Below are 21,786 nucleotides of genomic sequence, written 5' to 3' on the forward strand. Positions count from 1 at the left end.
TCCCACATGACTGGGAGTTTACAATGTCACCAGGCCATAGGCTAAGAGCTTTACAATTTAAGGAATAATAAATAAGTAAGGTATCCAATAGGTAAGGACCTATGGCTGAAGACACCACACACTTTAGTCACAGGACACTGAGAAACAAAGTAGGTACTGAGCTGGCTAGCTTTCACAGTACTAGACTGGAAGATACAATGTAGGCCTGGGCAGGCGGGGAGGGGGGGCGATGAGGATGGGGGGGGATCATCAGACTTACCCACTTGTGAACCCTGTGAGCTACAATAATGACCCTGGTGAGGCAAGATCTGTTGCCCATGGGTGCAACAATAACAAGAATGTTGCTTTTGCTTTCCAGTTAGAGTTAAGGCTTGCACTGCAGGCTGAAAGACAGTACCAGTATTAAGTTTGTAAATCTAACCAAGAACCTACAGCTGGGAGCTCACGGGCCCTAGAGGATAACTTAGTATTTTTCTACTAAAACAGACATAATTAATCAACTGCCTCTAAATTCAGATATCTGTACTCATAGATCAGTCCGCTCTCAGGCCACATCGGAGGGATCTCTGTGTAGTGGACACTGGTTAGCACAGAAACTCACAATGCGTCCAAGTACAGAGAGTGGATGTCAGTGGAGTTGTCAAACACAACTGGGACATCTATACCACTCAAGGCTAGGAAACCACTGCAGAAGGGCGAGGGAATGGAATGATTCTAAAAGCCAGGGAGCTGGGGAGGTTGGAGTGAAAAACATCTTCTGGATATAAGAGTAGAGAGCAGTCCATGAGCTCCACCTCCAACTGAGGGGCTCCTGAGAGATGACGGCATCTGGGTAAGGCAGAGAGCCATGGTTTTTAAGGGTATAGCCCCTGGTAAGTTGATAATGGTGCAGTGAATGGCCCCACACATAGGAGCATACATGCGCATGTATGTGCATGTATATGTATATGTGTATATATGTGTTATATAGATAGATATAGATACATATATGTGTGTGTGTGTGTGTGTGTGTGTGTGTGTGTATCAAATTTGACCTCAGGTTATTTTAAAAAATAACAGCATGAATTTGAAGGGGATAGGGAGTTGGTTTTGGTCTGGGAGGGGTTAGGGAAGGAATAAAGTAAAAATGATCACAATAAATTATATGCAATTCTCAAATAATTAGTAAGGATGTTTTCTAAAGGTTTGGGGGGGGGGGAGAATCCAAAACAAATAAATATTTGATCACGCCCGAAGTCACAGTTCTGTCAACAGTCACACGTGGCCATTGTCTTCAATGGCCCCACATTAACATGCATGGCGGGCCGTGGAAGAAAGGAAATCCCATTGGCCATCTTGTCTGGCTTACTGCAGGGCAAACTAGCCTCCAGACTTGGCAGCATTCGAATCACTCAAACCCCTGCTTCCACGAGCCCCTCAGAAAGAAGCTGGCTATGCCACCCTGGGGACTTAGGTCATTATTTAAGAGAAATCAGCTCAGGAACTGGTCCCCAGGGAGCCAGAAGAAGGAAAGGGGGTGGGGGCTAAAGACAAGAGCTGTCACCCTGCCAGCCTCTTCCCTTCTCTACCAGCCCCAAAACTGCAAACACAGTGAGAGGACAGGATGGTAAGAACCGAGCAATCACCTCAAGTGTAACCAGGGCTGCAACCCAGTGTGGGCATTTAATCATTAGCTAGGGCTTTGTGCTCCCTTTGTGCATAAGCTGACGCCACCAAAGGTCAACATGTCCTGGCCTTGCCTCACAATACCTCCACCTGCAGAGGGAGAACAAAAGCTCAAACAAGAACCAACCTGGCTTTCAAAGACTGGATGACAAAGGCAGCCAGGGGAGGCTGGCATTGTTGGGTGCATCTGTAGGGGGATTTTCCATTTCCCAGTAGGACTTGTGCTGAGATGTGTAGCTCCCGGCTACAGTTGACAGTGCTCAGCTTCCAGGAACCTCCTCTCTGGGACTGCCTTTCCCAGAAACCCAGAAGCCTAAACGCCTCACAGTTGGACACAGTCAAAAGATGGATGTTATTTTAGGTGTGGGAGGGGATGGTGAAATCAAAGAAAAAGAAGGATCAAAGTCTGGATTGTGGTTGGATGGGAGGAGCCACAGACTTCTCAAAGATCTGTGCCTCCAGGGTCACCGCATCTCAGATGTTTTGGAAGAGAACTGAAACAAGACACTGATGAACAAAGATCTGGGCTGACGTCAGACATCCCAGGGAAGCAACCGTGAACACTGGCCCAGCCCTGGCTGGCCTACCAGCATCCTGGCATCCCAGGGAAGCATCCATGAACACTGACTGGCCCAGCCCTGGCTGGCCTACCAGCATCCTGCTCACAGAATCGCTGCTGGCTACATAAGGAACTCCTGGGAGTCTGGCTTTGCTGTCCTGGCTTTCCCTGGAGAAAGGGGTGTCACGGTCCTGTCCAATGCCGCAGACAGGTCATAGACAAAGGTTGCTTCTTAGTTTCCATGGGTGACCTATCAGTTCTCTTCCTGGCATGGGCCTCACACAGAGCATCTCTGAATCCATGCTATTCCTACATACTATTCCTAGGAAGACTATTTCACTGCTCTGCAGCCAGAGTGGCCTCTTCTCCCATCACTCCATAGTTCTCTGGAGAACAATTAAGTAATATGACAATGGTCCCAGAGTATTGGTTTCCTGAGGCTACTGAAACAAGAACCCTGCACTGCATACCTCCAAACCACGGGAGTTTATTTCTTCCCACATATGGGGCTAGAAATGAAAGACTGGGGAGTCAGCAGGGCCAAATGCAAGACTGGGCCTGTCTCTTGCATCTTCACATGACCACTGCAGCCCCGGGGATCCGGGGATCTCTGCCTCTGTCATCATCACAAGGCCTTTTCCCTGCATATCTCTATGTGTGCATGTGGGCCCATCCTCACCCTGCATGTTCACACTCCTAGACTTACAGGTCTGAGATAGGTGTGACTGTTAAGGAAACATCATTTTGAGTTGTTCCTACAACCCTCTAACTTCCCAGTAAGTGCCAAGGTATTGATGGAGAGATACAGTCCTCACACTGACTATCCATCTATTGGGACAATAGAATTAGAATTTCTCTAAGAATCGAATGCTAGAAGAAATGTCTGAAGCCTGGTGTCAGCCAGAGGGAAAGCTGGTCTCATAAAGGTATTTCACACAGTTCTGACTACTGATCAGACTCTGTTGTAAAAGAGACTGGAACCCAGACAATGATGGGCTAAGGACAGACAGGACCATGCCATGACCAAGACTGCCTAGTTATGCAAACTCTTGCACTCTATTTAAAACTAAGCTTCAGTCCAAGAAGGCAGACTCAGTAGTCATTGAACCTCTTGATTTCTTCTTCTCCCTGGTGTGACTATATTGGTAAATAAATCTCTCTCTGCTTTTCTGTATCACTTGTTTCTGGCTTATTGAGGACCAGTGGCTGAACCTAAGCTTTTAGGGCTTTGGGAACCAGACTCTGACTGGAACAACTCCAGTAATACCAGGATAGAGTATCCTCTGGTACCCTATTTGTTCTTCCCATCACACACAAGTCCTTAGGTGAAAGGACAGGTGTGAGTTCAATTGTGAGGGGCAACTAGGGGGGGGTGTCACCCCTCATCACCAATATAGACCTCACTCTCTTCAAGTCAGTGACAGGTACAGGGAGGTAAGAACACTTCAAAGCAAAGCTAAGAAGATGAGCATATGAGAGGAGTTCAGGACTGTGGCTTTAAAGCCTGTCCGTCCACAGCCACCCATACCTTAAGAACGAGGACATCCAGGCTTCCCTGAAACCTACAGGATGGTGTAGAAGCTAGGGAAGGAGTCAGTAAATATGTAATGAATGAGTCTCCATCAGCCAGCCCAGAGAGCCAGGCTGATCTGTGCTGTCCTCGAGGGGCTGCCTGCTTCTACAGAATGTGAACAACTCTGGGGACACAAGAGTCCTGCCAAACTCAGGTTCTGTGCCTCTTTGGACTCGCTGAATCCCAGCTACCTGCAATCTATAATAGAGCTTTCTGGGAAGAGACAAAATGAGGAATCACCTAAGGTGTGATGCCCACACCTTAGGGAAGTGGGGAGGGCTAGAAAACCAGAAGGGACCAGCTGGTAAGAAACAGGCCTGAGGCGCTTTCCCAGCAAGGCCCAGTGCTCCTCTGCAAGGGGCTGCTGGCCTCACACCTTCCCACTTGTCACCTCAAGTAAGTGACATGGGCCTGGACATAAGCCTGCTTCCCTGGCTTTGCCCACCCCACCCCAATCTGCTCAGTTCCCCAGATCCTCTGTCCACAAGGGTTCCTTGCCTTCCACCTCCCAATGCTGCATGTTCACCTCAACCTCACCCTGGAACAGCTGAGAGTCAATGAGAAATCTACAATTATTTTTACCAATGTGGTAGCTGCAATCCACAAGCAGGGAATCTACACCCATCCAGTTCCTAGCCTTACATCATGGACACCATAAATTTATAAAAAGAGGCCACTGCAGAAGATGTCCACACAGCCCTGGAGTACAAGGGTACCCACTCCATTGTCCTGGATGACTGGTCACCCAGAACCTGTTCACCAACTCCCAATATTCAACAGATGAAAACCTTGAGTGGCTTTGAAACCTGTTACTGCTAAATTTACCACAGAGTCAGAGAACCATGAACGTCAGCTCTTGCCATTCCTCTGGAGTGCCTCCTCACCCGATTATTTCTGAAATAACTCAGGACCTAGTTAAGACTCCACCATGACCAGTGGTTGAAATGTAAAGATGAAAGGGAACCCTGAGCAGCTTTCTAAATAAGGCAGTCTGTCCTCATGTGGCTCTCATTTCTCTGTGTGGTTGGAGGAATCAAGCAAACATTACTGAACAAGGTGCCAACACATACACGCCACAAGCACACTGTGCACGCACACACAAAAATATGCTCACACACACCATGCATGAAGACATATACCACAATACAGATACATGTACATGCATATCTTGAATTACAACAATCCAGAGCACCACTTCACTCTTAAAAGCCTGCTTTGGAAACTTCCACCCCCAGCTTCTATAGACCCTGACTTCTGATGTCATATTTCACAGAATCAGCCCGTTTGCTTTGCTCCAATTAAACAAAACAAAGCAAAGCCAAGCCTTTGTGAGCTTTATGAGTTCAAAACTGTACTGTGTGACCTCTCCTCCTTGCAGCATGAGAAACAGCAAAGGTTCACGCACTGTGTATGAACCTGGCAGTAGCAAGAGCTGTGCACCTGCACATGCACCTGTGCCTGCACCTGCGCGTGCACCTGCACTTACGTGTACACCTGCACCCTGCAGCTGGCACTGCCCTGAAAGCCTCACAAACACAGCCCTGGGAACGCAGGAGCCCAGGCCAGGCCTCCTTTAGGAATGGAGCCACCCTGTAAGCACTATGGTACTGAGCTACCTGTACCTCTGTTCCTTACGGGAAGCATGTCATGGGCATGGACCCCAGAAGCTCCACAGGAAAAGCCACTCCTGCATCTGAAGTCATGACTCCATTGTGACTAACATAAACCTGCTCCTTTGGACAGCACTTGAAGTAAAAGCGACAAAAATACATACTTTGCCTCTGAGCTTCCGTGGAGAGCTATCAGGCTATGTTTACAGCATGGTTGTGTCTCTGCAGGACGATCTGATCCTGGTGGCTACCGAGAGATGCATACACCTGTCTAACAGCGCTGCCCCGTCCCAGGCTTCTTGTCCTCTTTCTCCAAAGAGGATCCACTGGACATGAAACATTGCATGACCTCCATACCCTTGCCCTCCGGAAGGAGACGACTTCTCTGAAGCTCATCAGACTGGTTCTCCCCGTCAGGCAACAAAACAGTAAGATAACAACATAAAGTCAACAGCAAAACCACAAAATTAAAAGACTTCATTGTCCTCTCCAACTCAAGGGCAAGCAGATCAGGCTCAGCCCATTTTGCCTGGGTATTCTGTATGTTGTGAGCAGCGCTAGGAATTTTCACTGTGTTTATGTTTGGGTTTTTGTCTTGTTTTGTTTCTGTTGTTGTTGAGACAGTGTTGTTATTTATCACTCACTGGCTGTTCTGGAACTCCCTGTGTAGACCAGACTGGCCCCAAACTCAGAAAACTTTGTGTCTCTACCTTCCAAGGGCTGGAAAACTAAAGTCCCACAGGAAAGTGGTTACACACCATTTTGCAGAACAGTGGGACTTTTACAAAGGGACTCAGATCCACATCATAGGACTCTCTATGTCACCGCCTGGACAGGACCAGATTTACGTACTTTAGGCTGACACTTGAAAGTCCTGTTACGTTCTGTTCCTATGTGGACATGAGACCACATACATATACATGTATATACAAGTCTCAGAACAGCTGAGTTGCAGATCCTGCCTCTACAGAACCTGAGAGAGAACACCTCTCCCGTCACTGAAGTTCCCACTACCTAGGATAGACAGAAACAGACCATAAGATCGCCAATGCCCCTCACTGTTCTGAAACAGAGTCCATCGGGTAAGGCTTATCGTCCCCCTATCCTCATCCTGCCTGGGGTCCTAATGAAGTTACAATGACGCAAACCTTTGACTCCCAGATGACAGCCATGGGTCAGGACATGTCCTACAACCTGGGTCAGCATCCTCTGCAATGTCCTATATAAATAAATATGTTCTCTGCTCTTCCCTTCCTTACAGACAAAGTGCAAGCTTCCAGCCAGGCTGTGTGGCACAGATCTGTAGTCCTCACTACTCCAGAGGAAGATCACAAGTTCGAGGCTAGCCTACGCAACATAGTGAAACCCAGTCTCAAAATAAAAATGGGTAAAGGGTTATATCTTTACAGCCCTTTTATAGCTCTGTGAAGGAGTACTTGCCTAGTCTGTATAAAACCCTGGGTTCACTCACACACTCTCTCGCGCGCACACACTCACAAACACACACACACACACACACACACACACACATACACAGAGCCCATAATAAAGGCTTCCTTTTCACACAAGTTCCCAGAGAACTCATAGCCCACCCACCACACTTGCTTCATCAACAAAGTCATCCCAAAGAGAGGTTCCTCTTCCAGCTCCTAGTCTCAATCATACCAACTAACACTTTCAGTTCATGTATTACGCCAACATCACATCCTACTTTTGTAAGCCAGAAGGACAAACAGGCTGTGCTATCAGCAAAGAAACAAAAGACCAAGCATCGCAGGTCAATGCCTGGCAGCCATTCCAAACGTCCCTCCTCCCCATCATGAAGGCACCTTTGTTCCCACAAATAAATGGACCTTAAAGGCAACAGTGTCCCTAGAGCCAGTCCCTGATCAAAGGCTGTCACTCAGTCCATCAGGTAAGGCTTATCGTGCCCTTCTTACTGTCCAGGACAATGAAATGTGCCACAGCGATTCAAACTGTCACTCCCCAAGCCTGCAGCACTCCAGGTTTCAGACAGACCTGGCAGCTCACAGAGTTCAAACATGCTAGATGAAGAGAACTCTGCAGGTTCACACCCACCAAACAGAGGCAGGCAGTGCAGGAGGCAGGTGGAAAAAAGGCCACCAGCTCAGGACCAAGCTGCAGAGCAGGAGGTGTAGACATGAGGACCACGGCACAGGCAAGGCAGAGGGCAACCTCAGAAGCAACTGCCAACTACAGCTGTATGTGGCATATTCAGAAGGCGTTCAGACCACCTGCTCTCCAAGCTGAAGGAATGCTGAGTCACAGACATGAGTCACCAGGACCCCTAACATCACATGCAGAGGGAGCCAATAGCATCTCAGAGGGATACCTCGTGTGTCAGCTCAGGTGACACTGAGTCCAGGGATGTTGTGAAAGTAGTCAGGAGACATAGACATTGGAACCTCTGCTTGTCATGTTCATCCACCGGCAAAGAGCCCTTGGAGTGTCTGTAGCCACTGCTTCCAGGATATTTACCCCACAGACAAGTTCTGCAAACTCACAAGATAGTCACCAGCCCTGAACAGGAAACATAGCAGCCCTAAATAATCGCTAATTTCCCTTCCACTTTCTCTCTAAGTGGACAGTTTTGCACAAGACAGCTCCTTGTTTTACAAATGTGTTACACCAGAACACTAGAAGCAGAAAGGAAACCATCCTGGCAGGAGGGAAGATATTCTAAAGAACCCAGAGTGCCCCTCCCTTTGCCTATCAGACTATGGAGACAATAGTCCCCAAAGAACTGGAATTTTTCCCCAGGAAACTCGTGCTGGGAGAAGGCCTAAAGTCAATGCCTAGTGCCGGAAGTGTTCAGTCAGCTCTGGCAATGGCAGACCACCTTGGAGAAGAGGCCAAAGATGATGGGTGGAGCCAACCTTGACCAGGACTGCTCAACTATGTCAACCTGTGTTTAAACTTAAACCTATCATGCCCACGAAAACAGACATGGGAGCGGAGGGCAGTACCAGAGGGGGAAGGGTGGTACCAGACCTCTGTGAGCACTGTTTCCTTTCTCTGGTTTTTCGTATTGTCTCTCTCGTTGACATGTTGGGGATGGGTGGCCAAGCCTCTCGTGTTAGGGCTGCCAGGACCCAAGCTCTGAGGACTCCAGCAACAGACTCAGTGAGGATGACTAGCGCCAGCACACACACAACTACAGGCAAAGAAGCCATGTCTCTCTGAGTGACCTTCGGGAGCTTCTAGTCGTTGCTGAGCCTCACTGGTGATCTCACAGGCAAAGGTACAGAGGAAGTACTCAAGGAATGACAGCCATAACAAAACCTGTTCTCAGGTAACCTGGCCAGCCACGTGGTCTAGTGTCCTCACAGTGACATCTCAATGTGTGTTTGAGCCAACGCAACTTCAAGAGCCAATGGCAGAGGATTCTCAGCCCATGCAGGACAGGAGTGCTAGGAATACTGGATGCTTTCTGTGCTGAGATATGATGCTGCAGACACAAACCCTCATATGTAAGTGTCAGGGAAAGACTGCCCCACACAACCCAGTGCAGACAACACAGATGGCAGTGGTGCCAGAGCAGCCACCACCCCAACTCTTCCACGTGTCCCCACACACACCTTCCATGCCTTAAGGAAAAAGCCACGCATAGGATTAAAACCTGTAGGAGCCCTCTGTTACACCCTGTGCAAAAGCCTATGTAGACCCCCCACACTGCCACCAAGGGCAGCAGCTGAGAAGGGCAGATACACAGCCAAAGAAAGACCTGACCAGAACACCCACACGGGTCCTTGCATCAGCTCCAGCTCACACGCATAATCTTCACAGTTCAGTTGACTCCCCCTCCCCAAGAATTCGCTGAAATATCAGAACTCTCTTTGATGTGGAGACCTGTCTGTGGACAAAGCAGTCTGCAAAGGTTGGAGTGCTTAATACCGAGTTGACATGTGATGACTGTTTTGAAGAAAAGCACACACAGACACACACACAAGCAGAGACAAAGAAGACAAAGACAGAGAGGCAGAAAGAAAGACATGCCATATAACATTTCAGTCCAAAAACTACCTGCAAGACAGTAGTCTCACCATAATAGAACTTATAGCTTCTTACCACCCGGAAACGTGGCAGCTGCCCTAACACAGTGACTCACTGAGCCACGCAGAACTTATAGTGAAGTTAGGGTCAGCTGACCCCTACTGCCCAGCCTATCACATCAGCATGTGCACATTCAATCATGCACAGTCCCCAATAATTGATTTAAAAAAAAAAAGTAACAGCCATGAGATAGATATATTCACTACACTATAACATCTGTAGAGTATATTCCTACTTACTTATTTTTAAGATTTTCAAACTAATTTTCTACCACATGTAAATTTTGACTGCATGTATATATGTGCAATAGGTATGTACGGTGCCTAAGGAGGCCAAAAGAAGATGTTGGATGCCTTAGAGTTGGAGTTATGGGTGGTTCTGAGCCACCATGTGGGTGTTGGGAATCAATCTCATGTCCTCTACAAGAGGAGCCAGTGCTCTTAACCACTGAGCCATCTCTCCAGGCCCCTTACTCATTTTTTGAACTTAACTGTAAAACAGCCTTGGGCAGGTTTTCAGGGGCTCTGGCTGCCACAGGAGGTGAGAGTTCCTGCCTGCCTTAAAAGGCTTTCTATGGGGACAACAGGCTGAGGCAGAAGATCATGGCAATGATGTCCTGACCCAGGTAGCCTCAGCTAATGTGTGTGTTTGTGTGTTAGTTGCTAACCAAAGAAGCTTAAAACCTTTTTTTTTAAATTAAGCATCATCTATGCCATTATGGTTGGCTACTCCATAGCAGTTTGTGTAAACACCACCTAGCAGGGTAACTCTCAGAATGTGCTTCTATCAAGGAATGCATGTTGCATTTCTTTCATTTGGCTGCCAGCTAGGTCACGGAGCACCACCATCCTCACTGAAAACAGAAGGAGACTGAGGCTCATCATGGAGACCAGGATCTAAGCTTGGCTTCTTCAAGAGAACAAGGCTGGTGTGCCACCTCTCAGCTGAGGCCTCAGAGATTGCTTTACCACCCTACAAGACAAGCCAGGACCAGCCTCCTGTCTACAGACCTCTGGGCTCCATCCACAAAGACATAACAGTAGGAAAACAAGCAAAGACCCTAACTGAGCCATCGGGTGCTACATACGGGAAAGCAGAGTGGCGCCATGACCCCATCCACTTTGCAAACGTCAAGCAACACACATGAAAGGCACCTTGCTGGAAGTGTCGGGCTCACTGTTTTCCCTCACAAGTGAGGCTGGGAGAGTGTATACTCCCCAAGCAACCCTGGGTGGCATCACAGGGGCCTCCTCAGAGCCACTCCTGACTGGTGGTAACAAGGCTGCCTGTCTCCTACCTCCTAGTTCACAGGCCTGCTGCAAGTTAAGAAGTCACTAGAAACAAAGAGCAGGTGGTCTTGACATTCAAAGCAGAACCCAGTAAGGAGCAAAGGGAAACTTTACACTCACCCAATGACACGTCACAGAGAAAGGGTTGCTATGTTTACTCTCAGTGAGATAAAAGCATGGCATATGTTAGAGGTGAATGCCACACTGTGCCTCTGGCACTGCTACTGACTGGGCTCAGCACCTTAAGCCGGGGGTCCAAGCCCCAAAGGTAAATGCTACTGATCCTACAGGTTGCCACTGCAAAAGAACATGGGCATTTGCTTCCTTTTTTGTTTCGTTTGAGAGACAAGATTCCTCTGCATAGCCCTGGCTGTCCTGGAACTCACTTTGTACACCATGTTGGCCTTGAACACTGCCTACCTCTGCCTTCTGAGTACTGGGACCACCTCTTAGGTGGGTGGATTTTCTATCTTAACAAAAACAAAGGAGAGTGCCTTTCTACCCTCTAAGTGAGAAAAATCCCCAAGGAAGGCAGAGCCTGTACAGAGACCACCCTGGCTGCTCATACCAGAGCCCCAAAGGAATGTGAAAGTCTTACCTGGTCCAGGTGGACTTGCACAGAGCAGGGAGTCACCACCTTAAAGAAAGAAAAGAAACATGAACAAGGGCTTCTCAGGTAGCAGGTACAGGAGCCACAAAGCGGTCCCCAGAGGCTGGCACTGTGTCACAGCACCTGTAGTCAACACGATCCACATTCTCCTAACTCTGAGGAAGTTCTAGTTCTTTCCGAGAATCTTAGAAAAGAAGTAATAACACACCCATCCAAAACTTTTTTTTTAAATCTACACATCATTCATAAAAATAGAAGTTCACCTTGAATGTCAAGCAACCAGTTAGTGTACCTCCAGCTAAGTCCTTCCTCATTGGGCAACATGAGACGCTGGGGCCAGAGAAGGTGGAGGTCTCTGCAGGGTGGTTTCAAGCTGGAACTGGTGAGTGTAAACTTTCACATTTATGGATTTTTCTTTTCTCTACAATGTGGGTTCCTTTCTCTAGAACTTCCTATGCATGTGAAACTGAAAACATAGTCTACGCATATCTCCTCCTGAGATAGTGGAAAGGGCTTCCCTTGGACTCTCCCAGAGTCAGCTCGCTAAGCTTCCAGGGAAAAGCAGTAAAACCTCTAAGAACAACACCCTGCTTTCAGGGCAGCTGGGAGATGAAGTGTGCTCAAGCAGAGACTGCTGTGTCCTGAGCTAAAGTCCCCGTGGGAGTCAAAACGTGGACGTGCTTCTTGTTTGTCCAGGAGGCTGCTGAGGACCTTGCTCATGTGACATGTCTTACTCCCCAGCTTTCTCCTGGCTCACCCACGTTAGACCCCCTGGGTAACTCCCCTTCTTAAAGAGTTTTCTGGAACTATGGAAAGGAAGGCTGTCCAGTCACGGTAGTTTCCATTTGGGAGCAGTAGGTAGCAGTATGACCTTGGTCTCTGATGTGGACACTATTTATAGTGCTTATCTTCCTTAGTAAGTTTCTCAAGAGCTATGTGACACATGGCCACTCATCTGTCTGGGACACGCCATTATTCCACCAGGACGCTGACTCATATTCTTGGCAGAGAGAGGGGTCCTCTGCTTTGCACTCACGCTTCCCTCTAACCAGCTCTTCATCTCCTCTGTGCTCATACAATGACTGGCAGCAGAAACACATATTTTGAATTCATACACTCTCAGTGTCTCCTGTACATATTAGATTTTGATGGGTGGATGGGGGAAGAAGCCAACAAATAAACACAGAGTGAAAACTAACCCATGGCTTTGGACACTCAGGGAACTGGTACTAGAACCATGTGGGCCAGTGATGGGAGTCGGTGATGGCGCTGAACAAGGGGAACTCATGGTTAATAAAGAATTATGGTTCAATCCACTCCAGCAAGCCTCCACTGGGGCACACAGGCATCCTAGTACCAGTTAGTAATTTATGCGCAATCAGTCTCTGCCTTTAAGATGTCACCTGTATTCCACAACACAGAATACTACTTACCCATTGGTAAGCAGAAAAGGCCTAACAGGACATGAAGAGCCAAAGAGGCACATTAAATGTGGATCGCTAAGCTGAAGCAACCAACTCGAAGATGCTACCCTCTGCATGATTCCGACTATGACATTTTAGAGAATGGAAAGTTAGAGAAAGAATAAAATGTGTGTGGTTATCAGGGGCTGCAGGAAGAGAAGAGGAAGAGGAAAAACAGACAATGTTGAGAGCAGTTGAACTATTCTCACCGCCACTGTAACGATGGGCACATGTCACTAACAACAGTCCAGACCCACAGATGGACCAACACCCCAATGAACCCCGTGTGTAAATTATAGGCTTGTGGACTTTGGTTAACAATGTATTGATGTTGACTCACCAGGTACTATGCATTAGACAGATTTTAAATATACCAAACGCATGCTTAATTTTCTATAAACTGAAAACTGTCCTAAATATAGTTTACCAATATTTTCAAGTAACTGACCAGAAGCATATGTGGGAGGAATTCCTATACCATGCCAGAAACTCGAGTTTAAAAATGATGGATAAGGGTTTGGCATGGGCACACATCTTTAACGCAAGAATTTGGGAAATAGAGGAAGAATCTGTCAGTTTGAAGCCAGCCTGGTCTACAAAGAGTTCAGACCAGAGAAGGATACATAGGGAGACCTTGTTTAAACATCACACACACACTCACACACACACACACACACACACACACACACACACACACGGCAGGGGGTCTTCTACATCGCACATCCCCCTATAAACAGGTGCTGTGCAGTGTGCAGCTCCAGGGACTAGAAATGAGACATAAGCTCTGTGATCAGGTTACTCAAGTCCTAGGCAGACCATCTACAATCAACAAAACACATCACGATATGTCCTTCCAATTTAGCTACAACCAGATATCAGGACGAGAGAAACCTGGCTATAATCGGCATTTGTAGTTTACTTCTCCTTGTGTAAAGCAAGAGCAGTAACTGACCACAGACAGAACCGCATTGCCTCTCTCAGGATGCTCCCATTCTTGGTTCATGCCAGTTAACCTGGCATTAAGAAACATGGACGGCCAGCAGTCCTGTGATTGGGCTCAGTGGCTATCTTTGTGGGCTCATAGGTTCCAACTGCCATTCAACCTGTCTAGAAAGCAGGACAGTTTCTCCACACTTCTTTCTACTCTCTGGAGCCCACAAAGCTCTGGGGCTCTGTCACTACTGCTCTTGCCCCTGTGACCTGTGGACCCACCTACCCAACTCCCCAACTTCATCTCTTGAGGATGAAGAGCCAGCGGGAGCAGGATGAAGATATAGAAAGAGCAGGCAGTTGTCCAGGTCACAGAATGAGGTGAGCTCATTGTCTGTCCAGGGTCCAGATGAGGATGACACCTCATATTCTTCATCTTCATGCTTGTTCATCCTCTTCAGATGCAGCTCTAACCTAACACTCTGGTCCTCTGCCCCCTGGCATGTCACTGAGGGAAACACCGTGGGCCAGGGCCATCTTCAGTCTCAGGATATCCATCCAAGGCCACAAACTGGACCGAAAACTGAGTAGCAGACACTAATGCAGGGCACCAGGACAAGGGCCCTCCCAGTGTCAACCCTTCCTCGGGTATGCTTCTACGGATGGTTCTACTCAGGAGTCTCTGAGCTGAGGCACCTCCTTCTGTGAATGTGCACCTACCAGCCAAGGCATGGCATCATGGAGGCTGAGTACTCTTCAGAAGGGTGGAGACTAGAGGACGACAGGCTAAGAGCCAAGGCATCAGGACACACCCTCATGGGGCCACGCATGTGCAGGCTCAAGCTGGCTCCATAAACACGTCCTATATAAGCCACACCTGTCTGCAGGTCTTTGTCCTGAACCCTATCAACACAGAAATTCTGCACATTCTGTCCTGTGCGTGGGAAGCTAAATCAAAAAGGATTGTCACAGGATGAATCTCACAAAAATATACCCAGCGGGCTCTAGCTGCTTGTCCTCCTCCTCATGGCAGCACCCAATAGAGTCGGGGTGACAAAAGGTGGCAGTAAAGGGTCAGAGCTGGCAGCTACAGAAAATCCCAGGAGAGAGCTATGGGCCCTGAGTTACAAGCAATAGATCTTGGGACCCATGTCCTTCTCTTGACCTGACCAGGGCCCCTCTGAGAGACCAGTCTGAGAGCCATTTTATGGCCTTGACTTGGCTTTGTCTGTGGCCTAATCTGTGGTTACCAAGGACAACCACAAACAAACATGGCTATGCCCAACCCACACCTGGCTATGTAGATGCCTGGAGCCTGCTGATGTTGATAACCTTGTCTCCGGGCCAGCAAGTCCTCAAGGAAGCAGAAGGGGCTTATGACCTGACACTAATTACACATGTGAATGGCAGTGTGCATATTTAAAACGCAGAGACTAGGAGGAAGGTGGGGGTGGGCTCTGTGATATAAAGCTTGCCTAGAATGTATGATTCCCCAAAATTGGGCCTTTTTTTTTTTTGAGAAATATGTGAGAAATATGTGAGTTGTTGTGACAGCCCATATATGACTAAAAGTCTGAGTGAGGGACCTGTGAGAGAGTTCTGATGTGTCAGTCAATAAGTATATGAATGTGCACATGTGTGTATGTGTGTGTATATACATGCATGCTTTGGGGGAATACATGCATGCTTTGGTCCTGAACCTTGGGCAAAAGGTAGAGTTTTAACCAACAAGTGAAGTGTATGTTGAAAAAGAAAGCTTCTGCCCCAGCCAGCCGCCTCTGCCCCTCACCATGGCCAGCAGGAGTCTCTGGTAAAGGAGGAGCAGGTCTACTATGACTACCACTCAGGAGGTCAAAGTCCCCAGGGAGAGAAAGGACTAGCCAGTTCAACACACTTCCATTCACACAATTAAGCCATGAATTCAACCCTGGCTGTCGTGTCCAATTAAATTTCATTCTGGCCAAGCCACGTCAAGAGTGATTATTTTTCTACCAATTTCTCTAAGAGATGCATGGTTAAAACCACTACATGCTACTACATAGAATAAAGGTATGTTTGCATCCAACCCTTTGTGAATCATCAAAAATTCCAATCCTGTTGGGTCCTGTGAATGAGCTCCCTAGAGCACCACAGAACCGTGGAAGAGTGGAGAGACATGCCCTCGGGATCCCAGCGTGTTTTTACATGTTCGTCACTACAGTGGAAGCCTGGGTGCTTGCTCTCTCCACTGGCCCTCTTTCTTATTGTTCTCCAGATGCCCGTAGGACAACTCTCTAAAGCGGGCGTGAAGTACACATGCACGGAGATCAGGAAAGGAGAAGCAACCCAGCGGCATCAGCCATCACTCACTAAAAGGCTCTCAGTAAGTGCGCACGAGGCCTAGGGGGACAATTTGGCAGAGCTCAGCACACACCATTCCCTGAGTGACCCCACTCCCAGCATCAAAACAAATGAATCAGTAAATAAATGCAAGTAACTTCCAATAAATCCACCAATAACCTTTCAGGTACGAGACAAAGGAACAGAGAAGGCGGGTCACTAGCCACCTCTGCACTGCAGGTGGGAGAGGAATCAGTTTCCTGCTTAAAGAAGGAACCATCTTGGTACCCAAAGCATCATGAAATTGCTTTGATCAGAATGATGTGACTCAGGATAAGCTACATAAAACTGGAGGCAGATTCACTTCAGCTTTGACAGGAAGCCAGAGGGCAACAGTTTCCTTCCTTCCAAATCTGGAGAGTGAGTGGGGGAGAGATATCATGGCCTTGTGAGCTTGGGAGAATCCTGAGACCCAGAGTGCAATGTGGGTCAGGCCACCTCTCATCTAGGCTGAGAACAGCATCCAGGCAGAAAATTTTTCCAAGAAGCACTTTTTATCACTTTACAGCTTTTACAGCTGCTGGTAAATATCGCTAACCAATGAACAGGCCCATTGTACTTACTAGCTTTAGAAAAGGTGAATTATTTAACTGTTTTTTATGACTGGGATTATCACTCACTATAAAAGGAGGAGGTGACTCAAGAGAAAAGTTCCTCATCCCCTGATGCTGTCACTCAAAGAACAGAACACTCTATTTAAATGCTGCACATGCTAGACTGCTGGGGCCACACTGAAGCCCCACAGACACAGATTAAACAATAGAGGCTTTTATTTCCTCGGCCCAGGAGGCCAACTTCCTTCTTTGAAGTTGTCTTCTCCTTGTTCCCACATGTGGTTGGTCACCTACCTGCCTACCTGTATCTTAGAGTCTTCTTAGGAGAACAAAGGTCACGTGGGATTAGAACCCACTCTAGAGACTTTGTTTGAACTTGACCTCTTAAAAGACCATGCCTATAAACACAGCCATGTCCTAGAGTCAAGACTCCATCACATGAACTTGAAGAAACAAGGTTAGCCTAACAGTTATCAAAGGTTTCAGAGACCCAAAGCATTCTCAGAACACCAGTCAAGACTAGACCCCCACCAGCAACAAGACTCTTCATTCAAGGCTGCTCCTGGAACAATTCCAAAGCCTGAGGCCAAGGCCAGTGAATGTCAAGGTCAGGCTCCCCAAGGAGCCTGCGAGGAACAAGGGACCCTCAGGGACAGGGGCATGAAATGCAGGCTGCAGTACTTGTTAACCTTTCTGAGGATGAAAGCCCTCTCTACCTTTGCTCCTGGGACCTCTTTGCTAGGCATGACCCTGGAATCCTTAATTAGGCTCACATTCCTCAAGAAGCCCTGTTATCCACTAAGTGGGAAAGCCCAATTTAGCTTGCTCTAATCCCCATGAGAAACAAGCCAGCAAGGCAGACACAATTAAACCCCAGGGCTGCCTGCCACAGACAGGGCTCCAAGATAGGAGGCAAGGTGGTGAAATTACAGGAATTGGGGCTTTCTGTTTCCCCCAAAGGTAAGAGGACTAGAGAAGATCATGCCTCTGGCATAGTTATCAGCAAGTCCACCCCAGCATTCTTTCTCTCTGTTCTGGGATCGGCTGGCCTGAGTCTATGTCAGCTCTTAGGCCTGCGTGTCCTCTCCAACCTCTGTGCTTGTGAGTTCTGGGGGAAAGGACTATTGTAAAGCATCTTGGATCTCCTTATGTTTCAAGCAAACCATATGGGTCTTGTAGGAGATGAAACAGAATTAAAAGGCCAGACAGAACACTGTTCTGCATCCTCTAGGCTCCCCAACATCAGAAGTCAAATGTGAGTCTATCATTGGAACAAAATTCTGAGAATTCTCATTAGTGAGTGAAAGATACCCTTCCCAGGACACTTACTGGGCTCAAGTTCTAACAGAGACACCAGGACAAGACCATTTACCCAGGGACTGGTGTAAGAGCCTGTGTGGTAGATCTGTCCAAAAGTACGAGGTCAGGATGCATGGCCAAGGACAAAGCTTGCATGCCAGGCTCTCAGGCACACAGACGAATGGGCCAATCCTAGACTCCCACCATCAAGCAACTCCGGGGCCCTGCCTACAAACTCTTCAGCCAACACTTATCAGATTCTTTTGTCTGGTCTCCTAAACAGAAAAACAAAGACTGCATGATAATAAGTAAAATGTTTGCTAAAGAACCAGAAAAAAAACTAATAAATTCATTTGCATTGGAGAAAGACTAATCCTTTCTAAGCCATTCTCCCCACTTAAAATGCCAAGGACCAAAATGTATTTGCTTCAAAATAAGCAGACAATTTCCACAGCAAGAATCAGGTCTGATGTGAACAGCCGCATTTCCCCCAGATCCTTCCTCATGTGCCCAGCACTGTGTCACTCAGCAATCACAGTTAACAAGACAGAATGCTGGCATTGGTCACTCGTGGTTTAGCTAGTGAGGACAGACTGCCATACCAGGCACAGTGTTCCAGGTCTTTAATCCTAGTTTTTGTGAGGCAAAGGCAAGAAGAACTCTGTTAGTTCAAGGCTAGCCTGAACTACTTAGCAACTGCTAGGCTGGCCAGGGCTCCACAGTGAGAGCCTGTTTAACAGAAAAGGAAAACAATGACAATTAGCTCTGTGACAAAGAACCCTGTACTATCCCTCCTGCCCTCACCTGGGTAGGTCTCTTGTGTTTCAGATATAATAGCATCACTCGGGTTCTTTGCAAAGTCAGTCATCCCCCATCAAGAGGTCCAGTCAATGCAGATAGAGAGATGACTCAGCAATTAAAAGCACTGGCTGCTTTTGCAGAGGACCCCGGTTCATTTCCTAGCACCCACATAAAGGCTCACAATTACTTCTAACTCCAGTTCCAGGGGATTTAACACCCTCATCTAACCTACCTGGGAACTGCAAACACCTAATGTATGCCTGCAGGCAAACACATATATTAAGTAAAAATAAATAAAATCTTTTTTTCAAAGAGTCAGCAGCAATCCCTTCCCCTTGAGTCTGATGATTTCCTAGTTTGTCTTGGGATCTGTTATGACCAATGAAATAAGGTAGTTTAAAAACCTTCTTCTGCCTCCTCCTCTTCTTCCTCCTGATCGTCCTTCTTCTCATGGGAAAGTAGGAGCGTTAAACTCACTCTGAAGCCCAAGCTAGGCTCAAACGCACAGCAATCCTGCCTCAACCTCCACGCTAAGTTGGAGCATAGCTGTGTGCCAATAAACCCAGAGTAAATATGGTAGAACTTTGGAAGCCCAGATTTAAGGGGCTGCAACTGTTGTTTCTACCACGAGTGCATCCATGGATACCACCAGCTGCCATATTGAAAGGAAGCCAACACTACCAGGTGGACAGACAGGTCTACAAGAAGACACACTGAGCCATCCAGTTTCTTGTAAAACACTGGAAAGGAGCATGAGCGTGTCTGGGACCAGCCTTGAGCATCCACCTCGCAGCCTCGCCTCCTTTTGTCCTATGACAGACACATTCACATCTCTCTCACTTCTTTCAACAACTATAAATAAAGGGATTTGTTAAGTCTATCCTTCCCACTCCAAAACAGAGTGCCAGCAGGACATCTCTGCTTACACAGAGGGGGAGTGGGGGGAGGGATCTGAATAAGTTCCTTCCGGCCTCTCACAAACGCAGCTGTAACTCCCCTCCTGCCAGACACAAGGAACACAGTACCGACTATGTTCCAGGGGAGCAGTCAAGAGGGAGACAAGAATGGGCTACCCCACCCAATTCCAGGACGAAGTATTTTGTACACTTCATAGGAGATTCCTGTGCAAATGTCCAGACCCCTAACCTGTCATTTGCTAACACCTCACTCCCTTTCTCCTCACAAAGAAAAGCTCAAAGGAAGAATGACTGTTTCTGAAGGCCTGTGAGTGAGTGGCACTTACACAGGGGGATTTGTGCGCTCCCCACACTGGCTTCATGTTCAGACTGTCTACCAGGAAAGGGTCCTCCCATAAGTAAAGGGCTGAGGTCCAGTCAAGCAGCACTTCACGCAAGCTTCTACCACAGCCACGCAGAATCTGAGAGTTCCATTTCAAACCATCACACAGTCTCATGGAGCTGGTCAAGTAGCTGATTTACAAGGACCAGTGGCTGATGATATAGAGAAAGCGTCCAACACCACAGAGGGATCCAGTTCTTATAAATAGATGGCTTTCCACAGTGGACGTGGGCCCTTTCAACCAGCATCTTAAATACAGAGAGCTACCCATCACATCTCCAACTCCTCTTGGGTCAGTAGTCTCAACCTGCTGTCACTCATTAATTCATTCCTTCACACACTAGTCATTCACAATGGTTAATCAAATACCATATTTCAGGACAGGACAGTCAACCATTAGTAAGAAATTGTAGTGTCTTCCGGAATACAACTTAAATCAGAACACTAAGGGAAATTTTCTTTCAAGACATTTTTGTACAAAGTGTCTAAGAATGATGTAATGTAAAATAAGTAAATAAATAAGAAGTAATGACAGCGCAATGGTTAAGAGCACACACTGCACTCAGAGAGGAAGAATCTGAGTTCAGTTTCAGCAGCCATCTTCCAGTTACTGCCTCTTACTTTAGCTCCACAGGATCCAACACTCTCTTCTGGCCTCTGCTGGCACCTGCACTCACATGTGCATACACACAGACATGTACAAGGACTCATAGTGAAAGATAAAACACGTCACTTAAAAATTAAAATAAGGGCTAGGCGTAGTGGTACATGCCTTTAATCCCAGCACTCGGCAGGTGGATTTCTGAGTTCGAGGCCAGCCTGGTCTACAGAGTGAGTTTCAGGACAGCCGAGGGCTACACAGAGAAACCCTGTCTCGAAAAAAAAAAAAAATTAAAGTAAGGGCTGGAGAGATGGCTCAGAGGTTAAAAGCACTGACTGCTTGCTCTTCCAGAGGTCCTGAGTTCAATTCCCAGCAACCACATAGTGGCTTGCAACCATCTGTAATGGAATGCAATGTCCTCTGCTGGTGTGTCTGAAGTCAGCTACAGTCTGAAGATGAGCTCTCATGAAGATGTACTCACATACCTAAAGTAAGTAAATACATCTTAAAAAAAAAATTAAAGTAAAAGTTACCATAATTTTTATATCTGACTAGTTAAATCTTTATTTCATATATTCTGCAAAGAGTCCCCACCTCACACCATGTGACATTAACCTAGCATCCAACACTTATCATCCACCAGTGTCCTCACAACGCTGTCCAGGCCACCTCTGTAGGACATCACACTCACAAGCCACCTCTGCTCCACCTCATCAGTACTCCAGGCCTAAGATGTCCCCAGTAAAGGACCCCACAGAGGGGTTAGAGAGGGAGCAGAGGGCTGGCCTAGCAGGTGGGGGTTCTGGGTTCAAAGTTCAGCACGGCTGAACTGAAACAAACAATAAACATGCCCTTCACTTCTCCTCTCCTGACCCCATTCAAGGCCTTCAAGATCAGAGCCTCCAAAGGATCCACCAGCTAAGCACGGGACCCTTCAGATTCAAAGGAGGGCAATCTACAGTAAGACTGGAATTGCAGATTTTTACCCTACATTCTACATTCCATTCATTCGGATCTTCCAGCCTTCCTTAAGGCTCAGCAAGTATTTATTGTCCCTAAGATCCGGTAAGCAGGGAGATG

At 47.4% G+C, this 21,786-nt stretch overlaps 1 protein-coding gene across 6 annotated transcripts in view; it reads right to left on the reverse strand.

Moving 5' to 3' along the window:
* Tns3 (tensin 3) overlaps window positions 1-21,786 on the reverse strand; it is a 233,107-nt gene that overhangs the window by 136,063 nt on the left and 75,258 nt on the right. For all 6 annotated transcript variants that reach the window (XR_380972.4, XM_006514741.3, NM_001083587.1 and 3 more), the window contains one exon: window positions 11,369-11,407. Coding sequence is in view for 1 of the 6 variants with exons in the window: in XM_011243727.2 (XP_011242029.1) it covers window positions 11,369-11,407 (39 nt within the window). In the remaining 5 variants the exon portion in view is untranslated. The remainder of the gene's footprint in view (window positions 1-11,368; window positions 11,408-21,786) is intronic.

This window comes from Mus musculus, chromosome 11 (genome assembly GCF_000001635.26).
Source record: "Mus musculus strain C57BL/6J chromosome 11, GRCm38.p6 C57BL/6J".
NCBI lineage: Eukaryota > Metazoa > Chordata > Mammalia > Rodentia > Muridae > Mus > Mus musculus.